This window comes from Gigantopelta aegis, chromosome 6 (assembly GCF_016097555.1).
Source record: "Gigantopelta aegis isolate Gae_Host chromosome 6, Gae_host_genome, whole genome shotgun sequence".
NCBI lineage: Eukaryota > Metazoa > Mollusca > Gastropoda > Neomphalida > Peltospiridae > Gigantopelta > Gigantopelta aegis.
The window spans coordinates 14,960,723-14,983,986 of NC_054704.1; the positions used below are offsets into that span (position 1 = coordinate 14,960,723).

The following is a 23,264-nucleotide window of genomic DNA, read 5'->3' on the forward strand; positions in this document are numbered from 1 at the left end:
ACCTACCAAATGAAACCAGAGTTATAAAACAAATAAATACCTAAACCTACCAAATGAAACCAGTTATAAAACAAATAAATTCCTAAACCTATCAAATGAAACCAATAACTCCGGTCATGAAAACCCCCCAACTTTGGTGCATTTTTAATCCGCTGTTACCCTCTTCAAAAAACTATAATACAGTACGTACTAAAGAAATATTAATCTTCAGTCATGAAATAATTCCTAATGCTACACAATAAAAGCATGTAAAAATTAATATAATGAAACAGCTACATGTAGTGAAATCCAATAATGACCCCAAACACCTTAAGACTATTAAATGTAACACACACCTGAGAGTAGCATGGTGCTAACCACGATCCTGGCTCCTTGAACAGAGAGGCACATGCCGTGTAGCGTTTCCCATCCTCATCCACATCGACATCAATCTTTCTGGCAGCGTTCATCGATCTACAGCTCTTCTTACCAATTTCCCACGAATTCACAAAACTCGTGACATCATCAACCACTTCATGGCTTGACGTCATCATCTCATTGGTCTTGTCATTGTCGTAGGTGCCGAGGACACCGGCCGTTCTGCCGTGGTACCAGTAACTGACATGGATGGTGTGGATGTTGTGGAGAGGATCAACTTCGACCAGCAAACCGGAGCCGTCCTTGATGCGTATCACATGGTCTTCCTTCAAGGCAACGATCTTCTTCTGACTGAAGGGAAGTTCAACTCGTCTGTCATTGACCTTGACCTACAAAAGGATCAGACTATTTGATGAACAATACCACAATTTTTAATAAGTGGACTTTTGTTGCCTGTCATAATTAAATTGTGCCATATACTTTGTCTAGAAAGCAAAATATACTCCCACAACAAAATCAAAAGTTGATTACCAATTATCTGGAATGGTAAAAAAAAAATCTATTGTTTAGTGACACCACTAGAGCACATTAATTTAATAATCATCGGCTACTGGACGTCTAACATTTTAAGGTATCTTTTGTATGCACTTTCCCATTGACAGGACAACTTTCCCACAGACATACCCTGGTCTTTGATATCTGAAATGAATATCAACAAAATGAGAGAAAAAGAAATATTTGTTTGACGACACCTCAGCACATTTTAAACTACAGCAGTTTGGTGTGTAACACATCATGATCATTTCAACACTTGGTCAAGACAGGTGAAACCTAACGTTTGCCACATAGACTACTTTTAATGAAAAGCAGCAAGAAATCCTTTATACGTAATTTCCCGGCCACTTTAGTGCACAAGTCATGGAACACATCAAAGAAGATCGATCTTATGAGACATATATCACATGAGTGATCGAATGCTCTACCACTGAGCTACACTCCACCCCTTGTTAACAAAACAAAGATTGAAAATATTCACCTCACTCTTCTGGTTGACTTCAATGTTGACCCCTCTCAACATAACCAGAATGGACTCCTTCTTGGGGTTGCGGTAGTTGTTGTTGTAGTTAAGTACAACCGTGAAGTTGTCGTCTACCATGTCACGAACCAGCACATAGCTGCAGCGTCCAGCAAAGTCAAAGTGAGTCTTGTCAAACGTGATGAAATGCTGGTTTCCAACCACAGAAGCATAACCTGGAATGGAAGGAATGTTTGTTTAGTAACACCTCAGCACATTTACAAGTGTGGTTATTTGGTGTCTAACATATGTGTTAGTAACACCTCAGCACATTTACAAGTGTGGTTATTTGGTGTCTAACATATGTGTTAGTAACACCTCAGCACATTTACAAGTGTGGTTATTTGGTGTCCAACATATGTGTTAGTAACACCTCAGCACATTTACAAGTGTGGTTATTTGGTGTCTAACATATGTTTTAGTAACACCTCATCACATTTACAAGTGTGGTTATTTGGTGTCTAACATATGTTTTAGTAACACCTCATCACATTTACAAGTGTGGTTATTTGGTGTCTAACATATGTTTTAGTAACACCTCAGCACATTTACAAGTGTGGTTATTTGGTTTAACATATGTGTTAGTAACACCTCAGCACATTTACAAGTGTGGTTATTTGGTGTCCAACATATGTTTTAGTAACACCTCAGCACATTTACAAGTGTGGTTATTTGGTGTCTAACATATGTTTTAGTAACACCTCATCACATTTACAAGTGTGGTTATTTGGTGTCTAACATATGTTTTAGTAACACCTCAGCACATTTACAAGTATGGTTATTTGGTGTTTAACATATGTGTTAGTAACACCTCAGCACATTTACAAGTGTGGTTATTTGGTGTCCAACATATGTTTTAGTAACACCTCAGCACATTTACAAGTGTAGTTATTTGGTGTCTAACATATGTGTTAGTAACACCTCAGCACATTTACAAGTGTAGTTATTTGGTGTGGTTATTTGGTGTCCAACATATGTTTTAGTAACACCTCAGCACATTTACAAGTGTAGTTATTTGGTGTGGTTATTTGGTGTCCAACATATGTTTTAGTAACACCTCAGCACATTTACAAGTGTGGTTATTTGGTGTCTAACATATGTGTTAGTAACACCTCAGCACATTTACAAGTGTGGTTATTTGGTGTCCAACATATGTTTTAGTAACACCTCAGCACATTTACAAGTGTGGTTATTTGGTGTCCAACATATGTGTTTTTCAACACATGAATGAAAGTGAGAAAAAGAAAACCCCCACAGCTGCCACATATTCAACTCCTAACAATAAAGCATGGGATCTTTTATATGCACTTTCCCATACAGGACAGTACATACCATGACCTTTGATGTATCAGTCGTGTGGCACTGCAAAAATCAATTGTGGTTGGTTTGAATGATTTTAATTATTAGTATGATAGTGAAAGACAATAATTTAAATTTTAACTTGAAGTATGGAGCGTACACCAGGCATATAATCCTGTCACACTGGGTAGCACTGTCACACTGTGGGCAGTCTATGGATTATCTGGTGATACACTTCATTAAATTTCAACATGCAAAGAGATAACATTTAGTATCTAAAATGTTAAAAAATTAAACTACATTTTACTGATGAATGGTTGTATCCATAATGCCACAATTTAATCACAGAAGAAAACATTCTTAAATTAAATCTTACCATCGAATGGCTGTGCCCATCTGACTGTGTCCAGTGGGGTCAGATATTTGCTCCAGATCGACCGCTTCGTTCCGGGAATGTATCGGTGGACGAACCGTGTGGCTTTTGTTATGTACTTGTCAAAGCTGTAATCCACTGGGTGAGCCAGGGACTGGAGAGGAAATGGAAGATAAAGGTCGAACTGCAGTTCTCCCCGTTGCGGATCAAACACAACGATCCTCGACTTGTCGAGATCCATCCAGGTGTCCTTCAGATCATTGATCTCCTTGAAGAGGGCGTCTTTAGTGAGCTCGTACACTTTCATCATCGCACCCCGCACCTTGCCATCCAAGCTCCAATAGTTGTATGCCCATTTGCCCTTAAACATTAACACAACCAATCTCAGGACAGTTTTTACAAGACAAAACATTATAGGTTGTATCTGGTCTTTTAGTGCCAAATCTGTGAAAGTATTGGATACATAGGCCTATTCGATCATGGAGGTATTTTTAATACTGATAATTATATGGAATTTAAGCCTGACTTTTCTGCTCTTCAGCTGAAGCACATTTTATTTAGGTCAAAACATTTTCTGGGGGAGATTGTTTCACCTCCCCCTATAAAATTTACTCGCTATAAGTCTAGACCCCCTCCTGTTAAAATATCAGCACATGCACCAGCTACCTATTATAATATTTAGACCTATAGTGTCTATTTATTGTCTATAGTTTGTCAAAGTTATTGTTTAAATGTTTAGGGTTTTTGTTTACATGTTGCCAAATTTACTGTCTAAATGTCAGATTTGCTACCTAAATGTTTTCAGAATCTGTGTCAAAATGTTGTCAGACTCTGTGTCTAAATGTTGCCAGACTCAACATCTAATTGTTGTCAAACCCAATGTCTAAATGTTGTCAGATTTAGTATCTAAGTGTTGGCAGACTTAGCGTCTAAATGTTGTCAGAATCTGCTCTGCATCTAAATGTTGTCAGAATCTGTTCTGCATCTAAATGTTGTCAGACTACCTGTTGATACATTTCGTTGAGCAATGTGTGAGCCTTCTGGATATCCGGATCATTGATGACCGCGTTCATCTGCGTCTTGATGACCTCGTTGGTTTGACTCAGAATGTTGTTGTAGGTTTTCCTCATCTGCAGCTTCTCGAGGGCCGTCTGGATGTGGTTGTCCAGCACAGACGCGTACTTGGAGTAGTCGATGTCAGGAAGAGCATTCATGTTTGACCTGATGGTGTTGTAGTGTCTTTGTAACATCTTGATGTCAGGGTGATTCAGGATTTCTACAAAGTTGAAGAAATAATGTAATAAAGTTAAAGTTTGTTTTGTTTAATGACACCACTAGAACTCATTGATTTATTAATCATCGGTCATTAGATGTCAAACATTTAGTAATTTTGATGTATAGTCTTTGAAAGGAAACCTGCTACATTTTTCCATTAGTAACAAGGGATCATTTATATGCACGATCCCACAGACAGGAAAGCATATATCATGGCCTTTGATATACCAGTTGTGGTGCACTGGCTGGGACGAGAAATAGCCCAATGAGCCCACCGATGCCACGGGGATCGATCCTAGACTGACCACACATCAGGCAAGCACTTTACCACTTCCAAGAGAACATTGTGTTGGATTATTCACATAACAATATCCCATATGTGAGATTGTTTTAAAGACAATTGGTTAGCTGCTCTAAAGTGATGACCTAGATGTCAAAGCCACAATGTCTGATGAAATTAATACAACCAAAAGTGACTGCTCTATGATGTATAAGTTACTAGTAAATTTGTGAATGTGTTGTAAATAGGTTGTAATATGAAGACATTTTAATTTCTTTTGAGGATATATAAGATAACATTTACCTTATAAATCATTGTTTACAAACATATACATGTATTCAACTTGTTGGCACTAAAACAACTCGTAAAATAAATAGTATCTAATGGCCTTTTTTGTAGTTTTCTCTGTCCAGAATTAAACATTTAGTGGTAAATTAAAGTATGTTCACAGCTTCTTTACATTTATAATTCTGTTGAAATTTTAATCCATATTTGTAACTACAGATGTACAAAATTCAACATCATATCCGAATTTACCGATGATATGCAAGATTATCTAGACCTATCAAAATAAACTTGATTCCAAAAAACAGAACATAGTTTATATGCATATATATTGCCATAAGTTACTCTATCTGGTTTAATCGTAACTGTTGTATTAAACATACTGCCAAAACTTTCACAATCCAATTAAAAGGGTGTGCCATTTGCTTTAATGATTTTATATATTCAATCTTCATTATGCTTCAACAGTCTTGTTTTACTCATAAATCAGAATATACAATAAAATCAACTTGTAGCTATGAGTGAAACTATTTCAGTGCATACCGTTAACCTTTCGCCCTAGTTTTCTTGTGCGATCTAAGTATACTCGGTAGAGGTTATCTGACATATCTTCAAGCATTGCAGACAGTCCATACATTGTTGCACGAGCTGTTTCTCTAGCCATCTGAAAAATTAATACCAAATTAAAATGTTTTAAAAACAAGCATTCTGCCTCATGGGAATATAACTACCCAGTAAGATGTGTTTCCCTAAAGAAAAAGGAATTAAATGTTGTTTCATAAAAGATGCTCATTACCTGAGAATGTAAGCATTTGAGAAAAATGTAAATACAAGTCTAATGAAGATTAAAGTATGTATACCAGGAAATAAGAAAGAGACACAACCTTTGACTAGAAATGATTAAAATGTAAAATAACTTGCCCAAGAAGATACACATCAACTCAACTGACCTACAATAACTTATAGAACAGAAAACAGAACTATTTTAGGTGAACCATTTAACCTTTTAAAATGAAAAGTGAGCATAGATATCAAATCATCAACTACAATTCTGAATGCTTGGAACCTTCCCACATAGTCTAGGTAACAACAGTCTAGGTAATTATCCGTTTTGGCACCAATTTATTCATAGCTATCATATGCACTTAAGGTGATCTTAGCGCTAAAATCGCTTCTTAAAACGAGGCCCAGGACCTAAATCATCAAAAGCTCTCTCAACTTTGTGATCACAGAGTGCAATACAAAAAGACTTGCAAGGAGGATGTGATGACCTTTAAAAGATGTTTGTCAGTTAGGCCTTAGAACTGGTATAGAATAGGAGAATAAAAATAAGACAATTTGATCGAACTGCAAAACACATAATAACCATTTAGGGAATGATGGTATGTGTAATTTGCCTGAAAGGATAACAATTATGAATATAAAAACCATATCTGAAGGAACGCTTTGTGGAAATGTAATGGAGAATGAATGATGTACTGCCCAGCACTGTCCAGTGTTGGCACATCCTTGTTGTGATAATACTTTTATAGTTTTCTGTCTTCATATTTTACCTTTAGTTTGCTTACAACTTCGTTCACAAATCCTGCATACTTCTGAGCCATGGGATAACTTCTGAGAGCATTGGTAAACTGTGTTAAAGCAATTTCCGTTTCATCACAGAACTGTCTGAAATCCTTAACAAAAGACCTGAAAGAGCCCCTGAAAAATAAAACCATATTAAGAGTTAAATATACATGCATGTATATGTCATACTAACATACTGTATAAATGGTAAATGATAACACAAGGCTATGATGAAAAAGAACAATGATCACAAGTAATACTTACATCAGTGTACTAAATGCTATATTCACAGATTTCTCCATGTCGCGGATGTACAGGTCGTTCCGCATGTAAGCGCGACGCATCTGAGTCTGTATGTGTCTGAGACTGAGCTCAATGTTCTCCATCTCCTTCTCAAACAGCATGAACGTCGGCTCCAGCTCCTCACTCAGTTCCCGTGCCAACGCGTTGTACTTGCCGACAACCTCCGTGGCAATGGCCTCATTCACTGCCTTCATCAACTCACTCACTTTGTAGGACATGATCTGAGACTTCATTGATAGATATCGCTGAAATTACAGATTATTAAACTAAGAATGGGCTACTAAGAATGGGCTGCATATGAGTATTACTTTTGTATAGGTATAAGCATGTTCACAATAAAAGAAACATTTACTTAAATTCACAATTGCAAAGGATCATAAAATCAGTGAGAATATTCAAATATGACAAGGGTAAAAACTAGCAATATATATGGGTTTTTTTTACATTAAGAGCATGTTCACACTAGAAAAACATTTAATTTAGTTATACTCATATATGTTAATGGGCAAGGATTGAAAATAAATTTTTTTTAACTTGTCACGATGCAGGTGCATATTGTAATTAAGCATACATTTCAATCAGTAATTAATTAACTCAATACACATATTTAATTTTAGGCTTATACATGTGAAAAGAAGCCATTTGAGACCAAATTACAAGAACTTTTCTTTTTTTTAAATGTCATCATTTAGGTATTTTCCTCATTCCAACAAGTGTTTAAAAAAATATCCAAATCTGTTATTTGTATCCATTCAATGGCAAAGAGTAAATACAAAAAGCAATCTTGCTGCTTACTGAAAAGAGTATACCATGCAGTTGATAATGAATAAACAATACCCTTGTCTTACCTGAAGCTCCACAATTGCCATTGGTCTCCAGGTGACCTTTGTGTGCAGGATATGTGACGAGTTGAGACGAATTGCGATCAGACTCTCGGAGAAAACCTGTGAATCCTGCTCACGGTGCATCTCAGCTTGTATAGCACTGTCATTGATGTACTTAGCTGAAAGGCGAACCTTGTCTTGTGGTTTATCTGAAATCAAAGGAACATTAATACTAAATTGGTTGTTTGTGGCTTGTATATTCGTCATACATGTATAATGTACAGTAGACTATCTAAATCAGCATCAGTGGTATATGGAGTGCGTAAATGGCTGTTAATGTATTACATGTGTTAGAATCATCCTATTTCAGAAAAAACATAAAAAAATAAAAGAAAAATAATTCAATTAATATTTTAAAATAATAAATTTCACTTTTTAATATGCATTAAGATGAGCATTCATAGATGTAACTACAAACCAAATTTCATTGATGTAGGACTTGTTGTTTGTGAGAAATGGAACAAAATGCAAAATTTTAACACTGAGCTAAACACAAACATGGATACTGTCATTGCTGTTAGAAGTAATACATGTACCACCTTTTGACTTCGTAAAAGTTAATATGATATAGTTTAAATACTATTCCTATAGGTGAAATATGAACTGCATAAACATTATGGCCTGGTAAATATTTGTCATAAAATTTCTCAACTTTTGTCTTATTATTTTACTTTTCCTTTTATAGAAAGTTCAAATGAATGTTTGTATCATTATATTGTTTATAACTGGATATTTTTAGATGACCAACCAACCAACCAAAACTATTTACATTCAGGCACGTTGATCCCAATCGCCACCTCCGAAAAATGTCGGTTGTATCGATCAGGACAGAAAGGGGGGTTATTTGAATATTAGAGGCAATTTAGTTTGGTATAAATTTCAAATGAGGGAAGGGAGTATCAGATGACATCACTTGTGTGTTTATATACCTTCATCATAGACCATGGTGAACTCAAGTGTTCGGCTTCTTGGATCAATCACTAAGTCAGCATTCACAGATCTGGAGTTACCATACACCTTCTTCACTGTCATATGGTACGGCAATTTGGTATCCATTTTCCCACTGATGCGGATATTCTGTATTGGAGTCATCATCTAATACAAGAAGAAATAAACATCCACATATGAAGCCATTTATACATTTCTGGCTTTTATTAATTACCCGATATTCTACAACTCCTCTGCATGTACCAATTGTCTCCCTTTACTACATGTATTAATAATGCTACTTAAAATTGTAATTTTTAGAATGGAGAAACAGATATGGAATTTTTTCCCAAAGTACAGTAACATGACATTCTCTTCATAGTGTGGAAATAATAACCACATTAAATAAATGGGATAAGAAGCAAGTGAATACAATAACAATCACATAGAAGGTTTTTATTATAAAAGACTGATGAACATAGACCAAGTCCTGAATCTAGACACCAGATTAAATCATAATCATTGGCTCAACAGATAAATATCCTTACCTGTATAATTATGCCTCTGCTTACTAATTACATAAGATACAGTTGTAGACTTAGAAACATTCCTGAGTAACTCATATTTTTGGTTACAATATGTAGCAGAAAATATTTCTAGGCAGACTCATCATACTATGACAGCTACACATGCCTGAAGAGAAATAGTAGCTGTATACCTGAAGATCTATCTGTCGACGCAGTTTGTCCAGTTCACCACGAAGGGCAATGTTCTTCTGTATACGTTCAGCTGTCAAGTACCTGATATCCATACCTCCAGAATATGTGCTGTCAATGTGGCCCATGTGTGACCTCATCTGGATGTCGATGTCCGTAATAGGGTGTGTCACTCCAAACGCAACACTCAGATTTCTGTCTCCGGTCATTTGGTTCCAGTAAATCTTTTCAACCTTGGAGGTCAGAACAATCGTCTTCTTTGAATTTCTGGAGTATGAGAAGTCCAATCGGCCATCAAATAGTGTGTTGCCATGGTTAAGGATCACATCAGTGCCCAGTTTATAATCCTAAAAGTAAGAATAAAATCTATCAATTCTTCAGCATTATTTGTCTTATTTGGTAGTCTGTACATTCTAGAAATCAAAGGACTGCCTATTCAACAACTCATGACAGGTTGTATCTCAAGACAGGTATTTACTTAACAGAGATGGTCTCTATGAGAGGTGGTCTCTTCTGACAGGTGTCTACTTTATATAAGTGATTTCTCCTGTCTGATAGGTGTCTACTTAACAATAGTGGCCTGTCATGATTGAGGAGATCCTTTATTACAACTAGGGTGGGACATAGCCCAGTGGTAACGTGCTCGCTCGATGTGCGGTCAGTCTGGGATTGATCCCCGTCGGTAGGCCCATTGGGCTATTTGTTGTTCCAGCCAGTGCACCACGACTAGTATATCAAAGGCCGTGGTATGTACTACCCTGTCTGTGGGATGGTGCATATAAAAGATCCATTGCTGCTAATCGAAAAGAGTAGCCCATGAAGTGGCGACAGCGGGTTTCCTCTCTCAATATCTGTGTGGTCCTTAACCATATGTATGTCGCCATATAACTGTAAATAAAATGTATTGAGTGCATCGTTAAATAAAACATTTCTGTCTTTTTTTCTTATTAGAGCCATCTACGTAACAGGTGGTCTCTTTAAGAGGCGACTACTGTTAAGAGGTCTCCCATTAAAGGAGTCTATTAGATGTTTCTACTTAACAAAGATGATTTCTTCTGAGAAATCTATTTAACAGAGGTGGTCTCATAACTGAGTGGTATCTTATGTGTGTCTACTTCAAAGAGGTGGTCTCTCAGGACAGGACAAGTGTTTTATGAAAAGAGGTGGCCTTGAATGACAGGTGGACACTCGAGCAGGTCTAACTGTACTAACCTTGTTGATTGCTGGTAGATGTAGGAGGAGGTCCGTTTTCCTTGATTTCCCTCTGTTGTCATAGTCAACCTTCAGCCCAACCTGTTTCCTCTGGTCCCGGTCAGCATCCCACAGGAAGGAAACATCCATGGAGCGTGTTGTGCTGGTATTGCTGAACGAACCACTAGCCTTGATGCTTCTCATGGGCAGGACGAGCATCACACTGCTTTGTTGGCCATCTCTGTTCCACGTGCTCTGATCCAACCACTCCATGTCGTAGGCTAGAGAACCCCCTTGTGCCTGGTCCCACGTGATCAAAGCCTTCTTATGGAGGTGTTTTGGAGTGTTTCTGTACGTACCCTCCACACCCAGGACACGAGCGGGATGGATAACCTTGACTTGGAAATCTCCATCTATACCCACTGGTGGCAGTCTGTTGTTGTACTCGATCACAAACCGAATGTTGCCTTCTGGGTCTCTCTTGTCCCAGTTGAGGAACAGTTCGTTGATGAATTCAGTTCTGGTGTTTCTGTAGGACATTGTGGCTTCCAGTGGCTGGGGCTGCCTAATGTTAATGGCTGTCTGGTGACCTGAACTAAACTCGTATGTAATATCTGCATCAAAATATGTCCTGCCATTGTGTGTGATAAGAGCCAAGTCCTTTAGCTTATTGTTTCTGTACATATGGTCAACTTTGCAGCTGAAGCTTCGACACTCGTCAAACGGTGTTGTTATTGAAATTTCGCAAGAAACCTCATCATCTGACAAAACATATACTATGTCTACTGTAACTGGCTTGCTTTTGTTCCAAACAATTTCAGCATACTCGTGATATTCTGGCCCACTTCTTGATCTTCTCATGACCACTTTCAAGTTGCTGAATCTCTCGTACTCAGTCTTTAAAGCCAGTTGGACATTCACACTGTATGGAGAAATATACTGTGAAGACATCTCGCCAGACAGGCTTCCCGTTCGTGGTGAATGAAATGAGAAAGTTGTCTTAAAATCATCCAGTCTTCCACGGAGTGTACCAAAAATATCTATGGAGGCAAAGTTTTCAAATGGTGTTCTGACCTTGATCGACAGTGTTTTGGGGTCCGAGTTGATGTCTATGGTAGATTCAAATGATACTGTGCCATGCTTGCCAACTTCTGTTTCACCCGAGACAAATATTCGGTTGTTAGTTTGGCGAATTTTACCTTCAAGTTTCAGATGTTTGTATCCAGTATGCGGAGTGTTCACTTTCACTATGTAACCAATGTCTTCCGGCGATGTCTTTGTCGACGTCAGTTCAAGAGCATATGGACCTCTGCTCCCCACTGCCAAATTAGCGACTGCTTTTAGCTTTGTTTTCTTCAGCTGATGCTCATAATGGACTGTGCTACTTTCATAACCAAGGAAGTGTGAGTTGACATCAAGAGTGGCTTCCACACGCTGTGTTTTGACTCGGAAGAAATCAAGCTTTCCTTCAATAAATTCATCATTTCCCCAGTTCAGTCTACTATTTGTGACAAATCTATTCTCACTGCCAGTGTGGTCAAAGGAGAAACCCAAATTTGGCAGTACCTTCAATGGCAACTTCATCTGGAAATCACCTTCAATTTTGTTTCCCTTTTTGAATGCAGAAGTCAATTTGAATTCTTTATCAGCAGTCATTTCCATATTAATGTTTTGAAGGTCCTTTCTAAAAGACAACTTAATATTTGAATGTCGTCGTTTCCATTTGTAACTGACATCTGTTAATACAGACACTGCAAGGTCATCATAACTAATGCGGTTATCACTTTCAAATAAGTAGTCGATGCCCAATGTCATGTTAATGTTGTTGCTGATTGGACTATTTTTCCCATTGTGATCTACTACCAGAGAGAAATCCATGGTGTATGGTGACTTAAATGTGGCAGCAATAAACATCTGGGTATCTTCAATGTGTTTCTGTTTCAGAGATACTTCAATTTTCTTGTTCATGTTGTCATAGTTTACTGCACCTTTGATATCAAAATCTCTTAGAGGTCCTTGTTTAGTGAATTCCACTTTCAGATCTTCAAATCCTTTGTATGGAGTTTTGATGGCAAAAGAACCAACCATGTTTGCCCCATAGAGGAAGTTGGCATCAGCTTCAAATCTTTTATTGCTGTAGTTTAATTCAGCATGAGAGCTGAAATTGCCCCTTGTACCTTCGTGTTTTATGCTGATGTGAACATCCGTTACTGGATCATAAGGACTTTGGAAAGAGAATGTGCCATCGAAGCCATCATTTGTTAGCAGATGTAAATCAGCCTCGATGTGTTTGCCACCACTAAATTTTGTCTCCACATGTGTTTGAATAACTTGTTCAGTTTGCAGATGAGTGAAAGCAAGAGAAATATCTTTCACTTTTTTGAACGGTGTTTTGACCAAAGCCTTACCTTCCATTGCAGTGTTTGTTTTCTTGAATGATAAGTCAGCTTCCAGTTTAGGAAGAACACTGAAAGGTGTCCTAATCTCAACCGAAGTATGTAGATCCTGCCACTTTCTGATATTGTATGTCGTGTCCATCCTCAAGACATTCCGTGGATGGTATTTAATTTCCAGGTGACGTCGGGTACTACCAGATCTTTCCTGCTGACCTGATGACGTGACCTCAAGGAAATGGAATTCTTTGAAAGGTGTATCAATCCTCAATTTTGTGTAAAATTCAGGTTGCATTGTCCAGCTCAGACTTGTGCTAATCTTTCCAATAGCTGGTTGTATCTCGAAGTCAGCACTGGCTGTGAGACCTGAGACATATGCTCCAGACATTTCAAATCCTACTTCAATGTGAGTGACATTTTCGAACAATGATGTATCAATTTTACCTCTGATTTTCTTGACGTCATCAAACTGAGAACGTGTTTCCGCCTTGAAGTATTTCCTATTGCCATATTCGACAAAGAAATCTGACACTCTTTCCTTCCCCTCTAATTGTGTCTTTGTTTTAATTACAATGGAGTGGGCTACTTCAAATGGTGTTACTATTCTGAAGTTTCCACTGTAACTGTATGTTTTAGGATCAATGCTAAATGAACCATCAACTGATATCTTGTCAGAGTGTGACCACTCCAGCTCAAAATGTCCAGTCTTAAAAGGTTTACCATATCTGGTATTCAGTTTACTTTTCAGATCCTGAGTATATGGGTTCATTAGGATGAAATCAAATTCCACTTCTCCTCTTGTTTTTTTGTATGAAACATCAATTTTTCCTTTTGTCCTCTTGTCATGTTTATAAAATGTTATACTTCGGACAAAATCTGTTCCTTGTTCATGATTTATATTAATTTCAATATCTTTGGCTTCATCCCATGGTGTTTGAATCAATATCACACCATTGATTTTTCTATTAACTATGTTTTCATGACTTGCACTGATATCAATACTTATACTTTGATCATGGTCCCATTTTGAATAAAAGGTACTCTTTAAAGCCATCAGTGGAGAATGGCTATGATGTATTGTTGTAACAATTGATTTTCCAGGATAAGTAACTGCAATCGTTCCATCCATTTTGAAGTCCCAGACAATTTTGAGATAAGATGCTTTCAAGGAAGAACTGTATTTATTGCCATTATCATAGGCTTCTGCCTGAGTAGAAATGGAGTGTCTATCGTGATTGTGTTTGAAACTGGCACTCAATGTCTGGTAGCGTGAGATGCTCGATTTCCACTCGATTTGTCCCTCAACATCTACTTGGCCCATTGCAAACATGTGTGATTCTTCCAGTCTGATATCGAAGTACTTTGGTCCCCACTTCCCTTTCAGTTGGCTGTGTAGCGTTTTGTCATTTTTATGCTGAAGTGACACTTCAACATCACTGAACCCCTCAAATGGTGTTGTTGCTGCCAGCAGTACTCCGACATTATTGATGTCAAAAGGTTTAACTAAATCCACATTGACAGACATTTCTTTGTTTTTACCTCCCCAGTCCAGCTTGGTGGTGTAGGTGAAATGTTTATTTTTATTTGCATACAACATTTCACCAGAAAGCTTTCTAGCATTTTTAAAAGGAGTTGTCAGATGGATTTTCCCAGCAATCTTATATGCCTCTCCTTTCTGGACATTAGGAGTGAAATCCGATTCCACAGTAATTTTTGCCTCTTCATCTTTATCTACATCCCATGCAACCTCTGCATTACCAATATATTTGTTTCCTTTCTTGCCTCCTTCTATGCTAGTTTTCATAGTTCTGGATGGTATGCGCAACAATCCAGTCCACTTTCCATATGGTCGTTTATTAGTTTTCGATGAAACATCCACTCCATATCTCTGATTGTCTAAATTTCCTTGTACTGATGCTCTAAAATCTTGCCAGTTCAGTTTTGCCAGTGCATCAACATGAAGCGGACTGTACCCATCTATCAACACATCTGTGGACAGCTCATGCAAATTGTCAGCAGACTCCTTGTACCGCGTAACTGCCGTAGACTTGTGTCCTTTCTCATGCTGGAAGTTGAAGATGTGTAGATATTCTCTTCGTGATGTTTCGGTGAAGTTACTGAACAGAGTGATCTGTTGACCAAAAGCAATCACATTGAAAGTGGCATCAAGTTTCTTTAGCCTTTTGCTTTGATCTCTCAGTCTAAGCAAGACCTCCACTACTGATTTCTTTTTCTTCCGGATATCCAAGCTTGATGTGAATGAGTTCTTGCTCCATCCATGGTCTCCTTTCACAAGATAGTTGATATTCTGAAATTTAAAAACAGACAATCAGTATATATCATACAAATTGTGGACAAACTATTAATCAAGAATTTGTGCATTTTCAGTGCATCAGTCACCAAAGGCATGTACAAAATATTAGCAATGTACTATGAGGGTGAGGTATCTCATGAGCAAACAAATATGAATATTTAATGAGAGGGTTAAGAGATAAGTGAAGAAAGGTACTCAAGATTTCTCTCCCAAATTGTTTGCTTTAATGACAATCAATTGTGAAAAGAAATGCATGCTTGCTCTACCCTATAAAAATAACTTGCTTTAAAATCAACAGTTATGTAAAAAAAACCCATTAAGTGACCATATCAAAGAAACTCACTTGCTGACCATAAAATATCCACTTTAAAACCCATACTTGCTGAACCCATCTTTATTCAATAAACAATCAGCTTTAAAACCAAACACAAATGACCATGTCAACCCATTCTTACCCAATAAGTGGTTTGTTTTAAACATTAACTTAAAGTTAAAACCAGACAAAACAATGTTTTGCCAAGTTGTAATCAAATATTAGAAGATGATATATTGCATATATGCTTTCATTTCTAAAAAAGGCTATTTTAATTTTACACAAATTGTAAAAAATCCTGCATTAAACGGATTAAACGGACCACGAGTTAACACTCTTGAATAGTGATGTAATTCATATGATGTTCTTTTGAATGATGATGTAATTGGTATGATTTGCTGTATATGATACGTAATGACAACATATGGGTATTGTGTGTTTAGCAGTCATTTGACTAAAAGTGTGATGTGGACCTTTTACAGGGTATAAGTGGAGATTCTGTGGTCACTTGATTGTATGTTAAAGGTGAAAATTATGAATCATGAGCTGCATTGTTTAAATCTATTTTACTGTACTCTTTGTATTCCAATAACAAGTAAAAAGTGTTATTCCTACTTTTGCTGTCACATAAGCATTGCAAAGTGTCTTACAAAATACCTACAAAATATGTGACCACCACCTCCTCAGCAGGGGGTAGTGATGACATCACATTAGACTGACTGACAATTTTATTTTTCCCGTCCCATGGTACCGGCCTCGGTGGTGTCGTGGCAGGCCATCGGTCTACAGGCTGGTAGGTACAGGGTTCAGATCCCAGTCGAGGCATGGGATTTTTAATCCAGATACTGACTCCAAACCCTGAGTGAGTGCTCCACAAGGCTCAATGGGTAGGTGTAAACCACTTGCACCGACCAGTGATCCATAACTGGTTCAACAAAGGCCATGGTTTGTGCTATCCTGCCTGTGGGAAGCGCAAATAAAAGATCCCTTGCTGCCTATCGGAAGAGTAGCCCATGTAGTGGCGACAGCGGGTTTCCTCTCAAAACCTGTGTGGTCCTGAACCATATGTCTGACGCCATATAACCGTAAATAAAATGTGTTGAGTGCGTCGTTAAATAAAACACTTCTTTCTTTCTTTCCGTCCCATGGTAGAAAGCCATAATTACCCAATTTGGATATTCAGTTCTAAGAGTGTAGTCGATGGATCCTCGTGCTGCGGGGAAGTTCTTGTGACTGAAGGTTGCCGAGGCCGTCAGCTGTTGTCTGATGTCTTTCTTGTTCTTGATACTATTGCCATGCTTGGCCTTGAGGTTCACCTCACTGTGCTGTCGGTTGTGGTTTAGATCAACCTCAAACATCAGGTTATATTCCGGATTTTTCTTCACATCTATATTTCTGAAGAAAGATCATGATAAAAACCTGTAGCTACAGGGTTTGTATTTGAGTATTGGCTTCAGACCAAAATGAATAGGTAAACAAGACCACTACACCAAGGTATCTCTCACGAACCAATAACCTCTGATCTGGTCCCATTCTGATTAAAGTTTACAGTACAGACTCAGTGTTTTAATAAAATCTCACTCTACAAATAATAACGGGTAATTGCAAAACTAAACCACAAGTCTAATATTGAAGCAAGGTGTAAATTTATTTGTAGTTTCCTAAGACAATATATGCCTTGTATACTTTAACTTTTTGTGAAGCACGTACTGTCTGAAACGGAAACATCACAATGTAGTGAGGATAAGCACTCTACCATGGAACTAAACACTTTTTTCTAAATTTATATAATACACACAATGGCATGCACACCTCTCTATTATGCATAAAGCCGCTATTTGTGATGTAAGAGGAGCTCAAATTTGCAACCAGAGTGAACTATTAAGACAAGACATTAAATATATAACAATACATAATAAAATATAATATTTGTCTGGAAGAACATGCACAGTTTTCTTATAGTGTTTGCAAACTTAAGTATAATAGGCCAACCAATATTAAATATTGTCAAATACAATAATCTTTAATTCTTAAATTTATAACATATAAATACATAGTGAAATTTGTCTCTCATATCATCTCAACTTACCCATTAAGAAAATACTTCTTCAGACTCTCTGTGGTTCTGTTGATGACCTTCATCCCAACAGTAATGCTGTTCTTTGCCACCTGTGGCAAACTGTAGTCTAAGGTCAGTTTGGTGTTGCAAGTTTTCTTTGCATAATCGAATGTGCCACTCAGCTTGGTGGAGATGAACTGGCACTTCAGGTTCACATATCCTTTGTATTTGACCCGTTTCACTTTGGCATTCTCACTCCTGGTTACAGTAGCTGTTGAACATAACAAATAAATAACAGTTCACATAAGGGCACGAGATTGTGTGTTTGTGTGTGTGTGTTGGGGGGGGGGGGGGGGGGGGGGGGGGCAGGGAGCAACTACCCCCACCCCCAGTGCTGGAGCAAATTAGAGAAAACATTATAGCGATATTCAAGCAAAATGAGCTGGCTTGAAACCATTTTACTATGTATTGGTATCATTCTACCCACAATATTAGTTGTAATCCAGGTAAAAACGTATAGTGATTTGTTTGTAACCATATATAGCTGTTAGGCAGTAATGCTAATGTGAGTAAATGTTATTTAAATTCAAGCATTTTCATTTAATTTGGGTAAAAATCGGCCTGCCCCCCGACAAATATGGAATCTGTACACCCATGACAGATCATATCAAATAACTGAAGTAAACGAGAAAAAATTACTTTATTTATTTTAGCTTGGGCAAGCTGTTAAAAACGGTTACGGTTAGCTGAACAATTCTACGTGACTCTCATCTTTAATAAGTCAGTTGCTATGCAATCCTGTCCTTCATTTGCCACTGGCCAACTTGCCAAGAAGACAACCTAAGCAGGCTTGTGTGCAGGAATTTTAGCAGAAGGATGTAGACTTTGGTGACTAAAGTTTATAAGGAGGTCAAGTTATGCTCCTCCAGAAAATATATTGTGAAAAAAAGAAAATTAGCTTGAGCAGGAAGGGGTTTCGACCCCCAAAACCCTTCCCCTGCACATGAGAGTGAATTCTATTGATCCTATAGCACTTTTAAATAACATTTTAATTTGATATTTAATAAATCACAACTTTAAAGTCGCCTCCATCGGTAATATGATGTCACTGCAATTAGCATAAATGTAGTTTGACATCACACAACTTAAAAATAAATATTAACATGGTTACTAAATAGAGGTTATTACCAATGTTTTTCAGTATCATCAATATCATATATTATGAATAAAAATTGTATCATGCGAGCCTCTGGCGAGCATAATATATTATTTTTATTCCTAATATATAATATTGATGATACCGAAACACACAAGGGTAATAATCACTTTATCATACAATCTCAACCTTAATACAATGTGTTTTTGTAAAACAGTACACACAACTTGAATTCAAGTCTGCCATTACTAGATATTCAAATGACGTAAGAATCTGTGGCTCTGTGTCTTTTTGAATAGAAAATGACATCAAAAGTCGAATGACGTCATTTTGGATGTCCTTACATCAAAATAAACTAGTGATTAACATTTTTTGTTTTCTGAACACTGGACAGCTTTCAGTGTAAAATTGCTATTGAAATGTTTTTATCTGATGAATGCATATGTCAGTTATGGAGTGTCACCCTAGCACATTTGCTAAAATGTTAATAAACTTAGTGCAGTGACCTCGATTAATTTACATCTAATTTGCAAATTTATCAAATTCTTAAAGTATGTGACCTGAAAAATATCAAATACTTTGATTGCACTGAAATTGTACGATAATGGTGTTTATCAAATGGGTTTATGGCATGGATATTATGGATAAGTTATAGGATAAAGATTAATTGATACATACATGTCACACTGATTGCTTTTTTTAAATATTTGTCCACGTTTATGATGATGTTTGTCTTCAGACTCTTGTTCTTCTTGAAATCCACGGTTCCTGCGACTGACAGCAGTGTGAATTCGGGAGACTTGATGCTCAGAGTTGGGATCAGCTTCAGCTGAGGGTTTCGTTTTCCACTCTTCTTATGAAGAACATTTGCCGCTATCGAATACTCTTGCTGTGGTCTCAGCATAATGGATCCTGTGATGCCTTTCTCTGACTGTTTGTTCACCAGCGAACCTAAAAATGTTATAAAGTTATATTTTAACATTTGGTTTGTTGAATGACACCACTAGAGCACATTAATTGATTAATCATCGGCTATTGGATGTCAAATCCAATAGCTGATGAAAGGACAGGCATGCAGCCCATCTCTCTCGAGGTTAAACGCCACAGATGGAAATGGACTGGACATGTCTGCAGAATGCCGCTGACACCCATACCAAGAGTGGCCATGCGCTGGACCCCTGGTGGCAAGAGAGTGAGGAGGAGACCCAAGGAGATCTGGAGAAGATTGGTGGAGCAGGAGATGAAGGCTCCTGGGTGGAGTTGGGGCCAGGTGACAAAGCTTGAAATGGACAGACAACATTGGCGTTCTTTGGTGTCGACCTTATGTGTGACCGCACACGAAGAAGATTAAGTAAGTAATTGGATGTCAAAGCCAGGGATTTATCCAGGATTTTCCACCAGGTTCCCATGTCTGATGGGATTAGGAAAATGAGTGTGAGTAAATCATACTTGGGGCATGTTTTTAGGCCACTGAATGTTGCAGTATATCACTGTTGAATTAATTTATTAGAATAGACATATTTAAATATATATATTAGGAATTTGGAATACAAAAATTGGGAATTTTCAGTGCCACTTTCTTTTGAGAAGGAGCAATGTTTGGACCCACAGATCGCCTGTATAAATCCCTGCAAACAGTTGGTAATTCTGACATCGAGTCTTCGAGAGGAAACCAGCAATATTTTTCCATTAGTAGCAAAGGATCTTTTATATACACCATCATACACAGAGGACAGCACACACCATTACCTTTGATTTACCAGTCGTGAAGCATTGGCTGGAATGAGAACTAGCCCAATGGGCCCACGGACAGGGATTAATTCTAGACTGACCATGCATCAGACAAGCACTTTACTCCTGGGCTATGTACGTTCCACCCCCTAAATATGTTATATTCAGAACATAGAAACAGGAAAACCTCCGGATGAGAATATTAAAAGATGTATAAAGGTTTTGATGGAATACACCAAATCTCTACTGAATATGACCGATTCAGACTTTATATTATTTCATACTCTCACTGCAGATATTCAAAAGATCAGTTTTTAGGGCCTTACCTAGCGTTAAATAACTAAGGTGATGGGGGGGGGGGGGAGGGGGGAGGGGCAGTAAAAATATATCAATGGCACTTTTTAAATTATGTTTACTACCCCTATACACCCACCTAACCAATCTAGTTAGGACTTGGTTATATATTATGTCCTTACTTTTGGAGACAAAACCCCATGTTGTCAAGTACATGAAGATCTGCCAACAACATACCTTGTAATTTAACAGGAAATTCAGTAATTCCAGCCAAAGTCAAGTCTGCATCTACGTTCTCATACAGAGACTGAAGGGAAACAACTCCACTGAAATGAACGCCTTCAGAGTAGGGCCACTTGACCTTGAGGTCAGGCGAGTACACCGTCTTCTTTCCCTTCTTCTCAATTGGTATTTCCGTGGAAATGAAATATTCCTTGATATCATCCACCACCAGTTTGCCTGTTACCTTCTTCAGCTTGTCTGTGTTTGTAAAGTCTCCTATTTATCAAAAAAATATTATGTTCATCATTGCTCAATAAAAGTCCATTTTATATCAATGCTGTCAAACCTGCTCAAGTGGCTATATCTATTACACAGTCACCTGTCTTAAAAAGCCACACAATAATGATTATAAATCAAGTTGAACTGGGTAGCTGCGCTTTCCAAGATCGTAAAACAATACATTAAAATTATATCATGTCAATCTCATGATTTGTTTGTAAAGTGGGTAGGTGTCTCCAAATGTGGTACATATTAATTTAAATGCCACATTTTGTTACTTTTACTTGCTATAAATAATTACAAATTAATTGATCCAACCCTTATTTATTGCATAAATAACTTAGGAATATAAAACTTGTAATGAGCTTGTAAAAAACATTATGTTTAGTGTTACCATATTCCTGTCTTATCACGTCATAACACATCTTATGAAACTGGCAAATCTACCAAATCTAGCAAGCTAGTCGTTGAACTAGATATATAAGGGCCATCAGAGACAGATGTGTTGTACAAATTTGTCAGCAACATCCACTTAACACAATGTTACAGAGTGTTCGCCTCAACTAAACACATTCAATTCTGTAAATATTTGCCAATTTAAAAAATGTTTCTTACTTGTAAAATTAAATTATTTGTTAGTAATTTTTAATGGGCTGAAGATATAATTTTACATTCCAAAGCTAAATTAATAAATAATTTAGTTCGGAAGCTGCCATTAAGCAACTTTAAGATAGCACTTTTAAGAGACCATCCATTGCTGCTCCCTTTGATGACTACTTAAAATTGGTTTAACCATACTATTATTTTAAAATATCAAATTAATACAATTCCTGACAAACAGTTCAAATAAGCAATAATGTTCATTGATATTAATTCAGATGAACATAAATCACATCTAAAATGAAATACACAAATCTTATACATAATCAGTATCTGTGGGGTTTTTGTATTTTTGTGGGGGTTTTCCAACATTATCGGAATAAAATCATTTAACATAAATCTGAAATATATATATACACAAACACAAACACACACATACCTTTAATACTGGCTTTTTTCCATGGTGAAAGCAAAGCTATTTCCACTTCTTTTGTCTTGTAATGAAGTGACATATCTAAAGACAGGGCTCGGTTTACTTTAGACCCAGGTGTGTCAAACGCAATCTGACCATATGTGGTTTCCTTGTTCTAAAGGTAACAGAAAAACAACAACGTATCCTTGTATACAAAAATATGGGTTGTAGCTGGTAATTTTAACCACTATGTCACTGAAGTTGGTAGTTGTATTTCTAGTAGAAGATCAACCAAATTTCACTTTCCACACTACAACCTACTCCCTGAATATACGAAAAAAATATTTCAACCCCTAGTGAAAAATACCATCACAAAGTTCTAAGAGAAAAAAAAATTGTTATTAGAAAGCATAAATAAAAATAAGTCTGTTTAAAACCACAAGGTAAATTTCTCAATGTTTCATAAACCAAGTGTTGACAACATCAGGAGAAAACAATGAAAACCAAATATTTGAAACAGCATACTTTGAAATAGTGAAACACAGAGAAAATGCACTGACTATAATCACCAGTTTTACTTACATGGCTTGCCTTGATGACCATCTTATAGCCATAGTGGATGTCTCGCTTGTGCAGCACAAATGCGATGTTGACTGGTCCGGTGAACGGGAAGTAGGGGGACTTGGTGTTCATGGAGGCGTTGGGGAAGCCCATCTCTCCACACAGCTCCACCCCAGTCAGCTTGGCGAGGCGGGTTCCCCAGCATACCAGTTTATACTTCCGGTTTGCCTCAATCATCTTCTGTTCTCGCTGATGGTTGTCATGGGTTATGAAGAACCTTGACCTTCAAGCACATGAACAAAGAATATCACAAGAGTGGCCATTAGATATCATAAATCTTATAAGTTGTTTCAAAATGTATCAAGTGAGCGAAAGTGATCTGGATAAGTTTTTAAACAA

The 23,264-nt window shown here is 37.3% G+C and overlaps 1 protein-coding gene across 1 annotated transcript in view; it reads right to left on the reverse strand.

Moving 5' to 3' along the window:
* The window catches only part of LOC121376501, a 58,534-nt gene that overhangs the window by 8,269 nt on the left and 27,001 nt on the right, over positions 1-23,264 (reverse strand). Inside the window, exons 15-31 of the mRNA XM_041504385.1 lie at positions 22,887-23,148; positions 22,332-22,479; positions 21,029-21,289; positions 19,445-19,717; positions 17,641-17,881; positions 16,718-16,946; positions 10,553-15,232; positions 9,343-9,687; positions 8,627-8,792; positions 7,662-7,846; positions 6,775-7,058; positions 6,498-6,645; positions 5,488-5,608; positions 4,109-4,380; positions 3,108-3,465; positions 1,394-1,608; positions 336-746 (exon numbers count right to left, since the gene is read on the reverse strand). Coding sequence (XP_041360319.1) covers positions 336-746; positions 1,394-1,608; positions 3,108-3,465; positions 4,109-4,380; positions 5,488-5,608; positions 6,498-6,645; positions 6,775-7,058; positions 7,662-7,846; positions 8,627-8,792; positions 9,343-9,687; positions 10,553-15,232; positions 16,718-16,946; positions 17,641-17,881; positions 19,445-19,717; positions 21,029-21,289; positions 22,332-22,479; positions 22,887-23,148 — 8,599 coding nt within the window. The remainder of the gene's footprint in view (positions 1-335; positions 747-1,393; positions 1,609-3,107; positions 3,466-4,108; positions 4,381-5,487; positions 5,609-6,497; positions 6,646-6,774; positions 7,059-7,661; positions 7,847-8,626; positions 8,793-9,342; positions 9,688-10,552; positions 15,233-16,717; positions 16,947-17,640; positions 17,882-19,444; positions 19,718-21,028; positions 21,290-22,331; positions 22,480-22,886; positions 23,149-23,264) is intronic.